This window comes from Corticium candelabrum, chromosome 3 (assembly GCF_963422355.1).
Source record: "Corticium candelabrum chromosome 3, ooCorCand1.1, whole genome shotgun sequence".
NCBI classification, from domain to species: domain Eukaryota; kingdom Metazoa; phylum Porifera; class Homoscleromorpha; order Homosclerophorida; family Plakinidae; genus Corticium; species Corticium candelabrum.
This window is the reverse complement of record NC_085087.1, coordinates 8,341,837-8,351,836: the sequence shown is the minus strand read 5'-3', so window position 1 is coordinate 8,351,836 and position 10,000 is coordinate 8,341,837. Positions and strand designations below refer to the sequence as shown.

The following is a 10,000-nucleotide window of genomic DNA, read 5'->3' as shown; positions in this document are numbered from 1 at the left end:
CTGACAGATAGACAGACAGACAGACAGACAGATAGTCGGACGTACATACATACATACTGTATATGTATTGACAGACAAACAGACAGGCAGACAACATAGGTAAACATCATTGCCTGAGAATACACTTTCTATCTCATACAACAGTGATTGATCAAACAACAGATAGTATATGACTATCTTATTTCCTTTAGTCCCGAAGAAAAGCGTCAAATGCTAGAAATGCTAAAACGAATCGAATCAACCCACACAGACGATCTCGTTGATGACACATCAGACGAAGACGATCCAAGCCTAGAAGAAAGGCTAGCATCTCTAAATCTCGGTTTACAAACACATACAAGCATCTTCCCTCTACACAACTTCCCACTGATTCTCAATATGTCTACGTAGATGTTGCCGAGCCCGACACGATTTGGGAGTGTTTGAACGACGGTGAGAGACGAGAGTTCCAGCGGTTGCTACAAACTGGAGAAATGGCCGATTCCATTGCTCTTCACACGCCGTGGTGGGAACGTGCGGGTTGCATCAGAGCAGTCAGTCGCCTCAGGTATGATTGCTTCACAAGCAATAGTGACTCTTGAACCTTGTAGCTTGTTGAAGTGGTGGGAGACGAAGGCGGACGAACAAACACGAACGTTCCGGATGTTATGGGCGGCATCCCACCGCTTGGCCGTTTACTCAAAGTACTAGAGTGACAAACGATTGCGTCTGGAAATTACATTGTATTTGACGTTTTGTCTTAGGCTACTCCCCCGGCTGTGCAGCTCAAATACAATGCAGTTAGTATTCTGTATGTACAGTACCAGCATTTAGACACGTGATTATTTATGGTTGATATTAACATGTTATGTAATTGTCTAGGTATTCATATTGTTACATTGTCAGACTATATAATGGCGATCACATGGATATGGCTGTTGAAGCAGCACAGGTTTTATTACTTCGTGTTTTTTCGCTGCGTGGCGTATCTAATTCATTGAGTCTGTGGCAGACTGTTCTCGACTTGTGTCCAGTGCTTGCACATAACGTCTCATACAACGACGTTTCCGAAGTTGTGCACCATTGTGTGCACACATGCCAGCAGGTAGGCAATAAAGTTGTCGTAGATTTGTGCCACTTTCCCACTATTGGAAAACATGGTAAAGTGATTGTTATAATGTGTACAGCACAATCAACCATACGGGTCATCAGAGTACTCAACATCTGCCCTCCTTGACGTTACTAACATTCTAATGCCAGTGACTGCAACAACAGGTAGAGCGTCTTCTTCCAACGACTTCACACTGGCAGCATTATCCGATTTGTATCGGATATTTGAGGCAGCAGTAAGAGACACGAAGAAAACGGTCGCTCAAGCTAAACAATCTAGAACAGTAGTGTCACATATGGAACTGAAACGATCGCTACAAATGGCGACACGGAAGCTATACTTCTTTTTATCGTATGTGGCATCAAACACAGATGATGTGGCATCACTGGCCATGCCAGTAAAGCTGGAACTTGGTAATACTTTTGATATCAATCATACACACGGTGTACATCATACTGATGTACTAGCTTGCTGGTTTTTCTTTTGGATTAGAGAGTATACGATCCAAAGTTCAAGAACATAAGCTTGTCCAATCGAAGATAGAGAAGCAGAGAGACGAGAGAAAGTGTGGCCATGGGACCAAGCGACTTATTGAAGAGGTCACGTAGCTTGCTGCCCACACTTCAAACTGCCTACTGTATATTCTAGGATAAGACGAGACAATAGATTTTATGTTACAATTACAGAGACGATTGAAGTATATTGACATGTGTGTCAATGAGAGAAGTGTAGAGAGTACACGTACCAATCAATAACGACACTACATTAGAACGTCTATCAGATGTAGCCTTGACACTAGGCCTTCCTTTGCTTTTGTACTATAAGCAATGGGGTTAGATCATGTAATGAGTTAGATCACGTAACAGTGTTAGATCGTACTGAGTTAGATCACGTAACAGGGTTAGATGATAGCTAAATCACGTGATGGGGTTAGATCATGTAATGAGTTAGATCACGTGATAGGGTTAGATCATGTAATTAGTTAGATCACGTGATAGGGTTAAATCATGTAATTAGTTAGATTATGCGATGAGGTTAGATCACGTGATGGGGTTAAATCACGTGACGTGGTTAGATAAGTTACATCACGTGATGGGGTGAGATCACGCGATGAGGTTAGATCACGCATGGGGTTTGATCACAAACACTGTCTAGTATTTTTAGATTTTTTGCTTTACAGATATGTCACGTGACCTAACCCTGTTGCTAAAGAAAAACTCAAAGCAAAGGAAGGCCTAGTGTCAATGCTATCAGATGGCAATGCTCTGCTAAATGTCATTTTAATTAACTTCACTCAAGTCATGTCGGTTCAGAAAAGAATTCCTTCAGTATCCTCTCGACCTCTTCAATGTGTTCGTAGTCCTTGACGACAAACTTCTGTCCGTCATCGGCTCCTCGTATCATTCCAGACAAACCTTAGCACACAGTCATGTTGCCTTATGACTGCTCATTCATTACCCAATGCCTATAACTAACGTTTTCCTGACATCGGTCTAAACAGACAGAGTATGCGGGTACCAAATGTAGCAGCACGCCCAAGCTCATATCCAACACCCAAAGACGGTTGCGTCACTTCGGCGACGAGAACTAAACATATACATACATACATACATACATAATATTATATGTATATGTATGTGAGTGTGTGTGTGTGTGTGTGTGTTTGTTTGTTTGTGTTTGTGTGTGTGCGTGTGTGTGTACATATCAAGAGTGCATATCAAGGTAGGTGACATGTACGTCACCGGGTTGCCTTGATTTCCACTCAAACGAGTAGGCAGTCTCATCTCAAGAAAAAGGTTAACTCCAAAAGAAAACATCAATGCTTCTGTAGTTACCGTAAAATGAGAAATTCATGCAAACATGTTGTGTGAATTCACTCAGTGATGCCAAGTGGTTTTAATTTGTGCAATTTCAAAACAGCCCATAGATTGTAAGTCTACCGGTATGCACAACTAAACTTTTAACCACACGCTGATGCACTTGTAGTAACTCCGTTTTCCTCTCTTCGTTGACTTGGTCAAACTGATGCAACATGCATGCATCATCCAATAATTATAAACCGCAAAACCACCACACTAAATTCGTTAAATGTACAACTCAGATATACACTCATAGCATACGAGCGTACATGGACAAACACGAAACTAGATTTAATTAAAAAATATACGCACGCGCATTCACAATGACGTAATGTTGATTTGCAAAAATTTCTGGTTTTACGGTATGTTTATGTATTTAGATATTTTAATATTTAGTTTCACTTAATTTCAATAATTAATTATTTCAATGATTAATTAATTTCAATAATTATTAATTTCAATAATTATCTAATTTTAATAATTAATTAATTTCAATAATTATTTAATTTCCATAATTATTTAATTTCAATAATTAATTTCAATAATTATTTAATTTCCATAATTATTTAATTTCAATAATTAATTTCAATAATTATTTAATTTCCATAATTAATTAATTTCAATAACTATTTAATTTCCATAATTATTTAATTTCAATAATTAATTAATTTCAATAATTATTTAATTTCAATAACCAAGTTAATTAATATTAACGATTGAATGACCGTTTGATTCCCTGATCCAGCCAATGTCGCGGTCGTGAATCTTCTTGTCGCCAACCGCCGGGTCATATTCCCCTAGGAAGAAAAACACAAGCGTGTTACAAGAAAGGGAGCACCTCCTTTGTCCTCTACACCTCTCCGTACGTACCTTCGTCTGTGAGATTGACGTCTCCAACATGTTCAGTCATCACTTTTCCGTAATTCTTTAGTAAAGCAACTATCTTGGAATAGATGTGTGCATCTTGTCTTCCTCCTCTGATGCTGGCAGCGAAGTAAATTTTAGTTGCCATACTCACTCGTTTGTGAACCGCGCACTTCAGTAACACTCACACTGCGCATGCTCGCACGTGAGCGATTCACTGGTGAACGTACACAGTGCTGTACGGACAGCGGCCGGTCTGTCCGTCTGTCTTTTATTAATTAATGTACACGGAGACTGCTAAAAACCTCTACAAACACTCTAAAATGTCTAAAGCAAATCGTTTTGTCTGTAGATACTCAAAGGCCACAAACGGATATGTAAACTGTGTCCGTCTGCATGTCTGTCTCTCTGTCTGTCCGCCCGTCCGTATCTCTGTCTATAGTCATTCTGAGCATACATCTCTATGGGCACAACTGCTACGCAGCAGAGAGAGACAGACAGACAGACCGAGAGACAGACAGACCGAGAGACAGACAGACAGAGAAACAGACAGAGAGACAGACAGACAGAGAGACAGACAGACAGAGAGACAGACAGACAGAGAGACAGACAGAGAGACAGACAGACAGACAGACAGACAAACAGAGAGACAGACAGACAAACAGAGAGACAGACAGAGAGACAGACAGACAGAGGGACAGAGGGACAGACAGAGAGACAGACAGGCAGAGAGACAGAGAGACAGACAGACAGAAGGACAGAGGGACAGACAGAGGGACAGACAGACAGAGAAGCAGACAGAGAGACAGAGACAGAGACAGGGAGACAGATAGACAGACAGACAGACAGAGAGACAGAGAGAAACAGACAGAGAGACAGACAGAGAGACAGACAGACAAAGAGACAGACAGACAAAGAGACAGACAGACAAAGAGACAGACAGACAGAGAGACAGCTAGCTGTCACTCTTGACTATACACATATGCATACGTCTGTGAGTGTCGATCAGATCAGCTCAACTGAGCAGCTGATTCTTTGCTATCTCAATCAGTTGTAACTCACATTGTAATCTGCTGATATTAACTAAATGAGCAAATTCTAAAATCAATAACTAGAACATATATACTTAAATATAACTATCCAATATGCTCTACAAATCTCAACTAGAGCCCAAACACATTTCTGTCTGTGTACAAGATCGAATTGCTTCCAGAATGCCTTCGGGACTCGGCCTGCTGGCTGTAGCAGTCACAGAACAACCAGTCGTTTCCATAGCATCACTCGTGCTCGGTCCAATAGAAATCAGCTACACAAGCACAAGTGGGCATGTACAAGTATACCAATACCAATGTACATACAAGTATACCAATACCAATACCAATGTACATACAAGTACCAATGTACATACAAGTATACCAATGTACATACAAGTATGCCAATGTACATACAAGTATGCCAATGTACATACAAGTATACCAATGTACACACAAGTATACCAATGTACATACACAGGGAATCTGACAGAAAACCCTGTCAGATTTATAGGTGTTTTGTGGGGTTTTCTAGGGCGTGCCTACGTATAACCGCAAGGCTTGAAACACCACACCTCTTGAACCACGCCTTCTGCCTTACATTTCGGTTGCAAGAAGCGCTGTCAGCATTTTGCAGCATACATCGTGACCTTCTCCATCTGTAAACTCATCTACAACAGAGAAACAGGCAAATGGAGTGCTCTCAACTGAACTACGGCACGAGTTCGTAGTGCAGCCCACTACCCACCGTAACCCTTCAAAACCCTGAAACATCCCAGATTCCTTGCATAACCCTAGCAAACCATTTAAGATTGCCAATTGCAAGTTACTGGTATGTACAATTGTTGTCCAGTCGCAGCAGTAATTACTGATCTAGGACTTGGTGAAGATCGTTCCAAAGATGGCAGCAGAACAATCTCATGCAAGTTAGCAATTCGTCAATGTTGTATACAGATGCTAAGAGAATGTTTCTCAAGAAATTTCTTACAGCCCTGACTTCATGAACAGCGCACAAATTAACTTGGGCTACAGCTCATTGGTCTTGCTACAAATTGTGAGAGAGAAATCAAACCGCACGGAACGAGCAAGGTGTTAGAATTCCGAGGCACCTCACTACATACTTGTAAATTGTAAACTATTCAGTAAAACTCATTAGTTTCGCAGCCTAGAGAGAGCTGCACTTTCCCTATTTCTTTCTCCTTCTCTAACTTTTTGAACTGAGGACAAAAAAATTTGGAATGTTTTGTTAGTCATGCCAATTTACCACCCTTGGTGCACTCGTGGTCCAAGATCACACCTACCAGACAGGCTGCTATTGTTTACTTTCATACTTAGCGGACAGTAGACTAGCAATTAGAATGATTTAGAGACTGTTCAAATAGCAAATACGCAGGCACTTGGACTCAACCGGCAGTTCAAGCTCAACAGTCGATCTGTTTTGGCAGTCGTCTAGCGTCGGCGACTGCAAGAGGATTACGTATCCTATGCCTTCACCTGCAACAGCACAGTCCAGCGACAAGCAAAGACGTGTCCCTAATCCAAAAGGTATACTTTGTCACACCAACGCTCCAGTAGCTGCTGCACGGTCACCTACAATGGTCTTATCTAGACTTCAACTACGAATTACGCTGTTGTACGGTCTTGGCTGAACGTGGTCTAGCTGTCAGAAACGGCTAGGTACTTTGATTGTCGCTAACAACTTCAGATGCTTTACATTTCCTGTTGGTATTCTACGTAGGTGAAAACATCGATGAAGAGGCCTACCCCACCTCAAACATGTCAACAGTTTCTTCTTGTTACGAATATGCATGGGGCTGAGATTGAGGCTTTTGGAGAAGATTCGATAATATAAATACAGGTACCTCTTATCTCTTCTTGTCTGCGTTACTGCAGCTACAACAACTGCTTTCTATTAGAAAACGATAAAATCTCCTGAGTGCTCAACCAAAGATCACTCATGACGGTTCAACTGGAAGAAACCGCAGCTGCTGCTAGAGATTCATCACCTGGGCAAGAGAATCATCAGAAACCAAGTGAAAAGCAGACTAGCAAACCGCATAGCCTTCGATCGCCATGAGAACATTAGTTTTGTAGATATTTTTTAATCACCTAGCTAAGCCTGCAGTGTACCGTACTGTGGTCTAGTAGCTGAATAGTAATAAATGAACGATTCAAGTACATGTATACACTTGTGACACATGCTACCTTGAAAACGCACACTATGTCAAAGGTGGGATTTAAATAATTATTTAATATCTATTTTATTAATAATAGACCACATGCTATAAATGGGTACACTCTGCCAATTTAATTTAAGGCAGGACTTGATTAGATCCAATCTTATATCTATCCCATTTAATTAATCAGATTAAGAACATTTCCATACAAAATTATATCAATATGCTGTTTTTAAACCACCAGTGATAACGAAAACCTTTCAAAACCTTGAAAGGGGTTTTGTGGGGTTTTAGAAGGGGTTTTAAAAACCCTCCAGGGTAACTGTATCAGTAACCCTACAGGGTTTTAGAAGGGTTTCCTTGTGAAACCCCCCAAACCCCAAAAAAACCCACTAAGGTTTTCTGTCGGATTCCCTATGATACAAGTATACCAATGTACATACAAGTATACCAATGTACATACAAGTATACCAATGTACATACAAGTATACCAATGTACATACAAGTATACCAATACCAATGTACATACAAGTACCAATGTACATACAAGTATACCAATACCAATGTACATACAAGTGTACCAAAGTACATACAAGTATACCAATACCAATGTACATACAAGTATACCAATGTACATACAAGTATACCAATACCAATGTACATACAAGTATACCAATGTACATACAAGTATACCAATGTACATACAAGTATACCAATACCAATGTACATACAAGTACCAATGTACATACAAGTATACCAATACCAATGTACATACAAGTGTACCAAAGTACATACAAGTATACCAATACCAATGTACATACAAGTATACCAATGTACATACAAGTATACCAATACCAATGTACATACAAGTATACCAATGTACATACAAGTATACCAATACCAATGTACATACAAGTATACCAATGTACATACAAGTACCAATGTACATACAAGTATACCAATGTACATACAAGTACCAATGTACATACAAGTATACCAATACCAATGTACATACAAGTGTATCAATGTACATACAAGTATACCAATACCAATGTACGTACAAGTATACCAATACCAATGTACATACAAGTGTATCAATATGTACCTACAAGTCCATATTGTACACACAAGTATACCAATACCAATATACATACAAGTACAGTGCCCCCACGCATAAACGCCCATAACTTCGGCGTGGCCTAGCGCGGGCCCCCGAGGTTGTATGCTACAGCTGATTAGATGCACGTGGTCCTTGATGTGAGAGCTTTCTGTTAATGTAATTATGATGTCACAGAACCTTCTAGAAGAAAGTTACAAGGCGGTGATTGGCTGTCGATAGGGGCGTTGCCTGTTACTGATTGGTTGATAAACTTAGCTCCGCCTTTTACTGTTGCAATGCTATGCGGTCGCACAGCAACTGTGCCATATTCTTGCACCTGTCTTCTTTGCCGTGCATCGAAGTGAGCAAAAGCTGTTCAGAGACAGAAGAAGTCTTGTTGTTTTTCAGGCGTTTCGGTCCTTAGTTGTTTTGTATAGTTTTCAGATCTTAAGTTCTGTGTAGCTTTTTGGTTGTTTTTTTGACTGTAAGTGAAAAATATTTATGGATGGCGTAATACAGAATGTTGCACATATTCATGTTGTCATATCTTCACGTCAAAAGCATCAATCAGAAATCCCCACAATGAATATTTTAGAAATCGTCTCTGCTATGTTATCCTTGCGTTTCACCATATTCCGTTACCGTTTTATAGAGATTTACGACCGTATATGCACCCCTCTTCAGGGGCCTTTGTCTTCAATATCTCAAAAACCAAAGCACGTTTCAAAAATCGCCACGATGATTACCTAGATAATCATGTCATGTCCCTTTCTGCAAAATAACTAGTTAAATAATGAAACACCGTAGCGTAAAAATGGACAAATGTGCAATACGAAGAAAATGTGCTTCCTTGAGTGAGGCCCGCTGTGAAACGCAACCGTTTGTTGAGTTCTTTCACAATGAGATGCGGCTACAATTGCTGAATCTTGTTACCGAGTTTAGTCGATAGGCATGACAGAACATTTGAATTACGCGCACTTTCCTGACATCACTCCTGGATGGGCGTTTATGCGTGGGGGCACTGTATCAATGTACATACAAGTATACCAATGTACATACAAGTATACCAATGTACATACAAGTATACCAATGTACATACAAGTATACCAATGTACATACAAGTATACCAATACCAATGTACATACAAGTATACCAATGTATATACAAGTATACCAATACCAATGAACATACAAGTATACCAATGTACATACAAGTATACCACAGACTACATGCCACGCCCACTACCAAACCCAGTGTTTGACCACAAGCAATCGAGCAAATCGTTTTCTTGTCAAACACGATTAGTACCTTAACAGATTGCCAGTCTTTCATATGGCTCTGCAAGAATTGAATCGAGTATTGTACACTTGAGGGGCTATAGAAAACGATACACTGTGGATCACCCTGAAATGAGAATTAGCAGACCAAGTTACTTTTAATTGATTAATCACTGAGAGAGAGAGAGAGAGAGAGAGAGAGAGAGAGAGAGAGAGGGAGGGAGGGAGGGAGGGAGGGAGGGAGGGAGGGAGGGAGGGAGGGAGGGAGGGAGGGAGGGAGGGAGGGAGGGAGGGAGAGAGGGAGAGAGAGAGAGAGAGAGGGAGAGAGAGAGAGAGAGAGAGAGAGAGAGAGAGAGAGAGAGAGAGAGAGAGAGAGAGAGAGAGAGAGAGAGAGAGAGAGAGAGAGAGAGAGAGAGAGAGAGAGAGAGAGAGAGAGAGAGAGAGAGAGAGAGAGAGAGAGAGAGAGAGAGAGAGCAATATTGATGGTAATACCTCAGACCTCAAGTATGACTGCACATTTTCTTGGAGGTCTGAATGTGGGCTTGTACAGTAGGCAATGAGCTCTTGCAGTGGAATTCCTAAAATCGGTATTAATGCTTATAC

At 40.6% G+C, this 10,000-nt stretch overlaps 3 protein-coding genes across 3 annotated transcripts in view; 1 reads left to right on the top strand and 2 right to left on the bottom strand.

The window, feature by feature from the left end:
• LOC134177294 (zinc finger HIT domain-containing protein 2-like) overlaps nucleotides 1-1,934 on the top strand; it is a 3,050-nt gene extending 1,116 nt beyond the window's left edge. The window contains exons 4-11 of the mRNA XM_062644074.1: nucleotides 192-322; nucleotides 391-533; nucleotides 591-683; nucleotides 744-790; nucleotides 862-931; nucleotides 992-1,084; nucleotides 1,167-1,503; nucleotides 1,583-1,934. Coding sequence (XP_062500058.1) covers nucleotides 192-322; nucleotides 391-533; nucleotides 591-683; nucleotides 744-790; nucleotides 862-931; nucleotides 992-1,084; nucleotides 1,167-1,503; nucleotides 1,583-1,698 — 1,030 coding nt within the window. The 3' untranslated portion in view covers nucleotides 1,699-1,934. The remainder of the gene's footprint in view (nucleotides 1-191; nucleotides 323-390; nucleotides 534-590; nucleotides 684-743; nucleotides 791-861; nucleotides 932-991; nucleotides 1,085-1,166; nucleotides 1,504-1,582) is intronic.
• Nucleotides 1,935-2,141: 207 nt separating this feature from the next.
• Nucleotides 2,142-3,997, bottom strand: LOC134177778 (2'-deoxynucleoside 5'-phosphate N-hydrolase 1-like; the record flags this gene model as incomplete). The annotated part of the gene is made up of 4 exons (XM_062644557.1): nucleotides 2,142-2,505; nucleotides 2,567-2,677; nucleotides 3,675-3,746; nucleotides 3,820-3,997. Coding segments are annotated over 4 exons (477 nt in total), but the record flags the coding sequence as incomplete, so codon positions are not given.
• An 876-nt stretch (nucleotides 3,998-4,873) lies between these two features.
• The window catches only part of LOC134177113 (uroporphyrinogen-III synthase-like), an 8,104-nt gene continuing 2,977 nt past the window's right edge, over nucleotides 4,874-10,000 (bottom strand). Inside the window, exons 7-9 of the mRNA XM_062643838.1 lie at nucleotides 9,890-9,975; nucleotides 9,429-9,524; nucleotides 4,874-5,119 (exon numbers count right to left, since the gene is read on the bottom strand). Of these exons, the coding sequence (XP_062499822.1) occupies nucleotides 4,973-5,119; nucleotides 9,429-9,524; nucleotides 9,890-9,975 (329 nt within the window). The 3' untranslated portion in view covers nucleotides 4,874-4,972. The remainder of the gene's footprint in view (nucleotides 5,120-9,428; nucleotides 9,525-9,889; nucleotides 9,976-10,000) is intronic.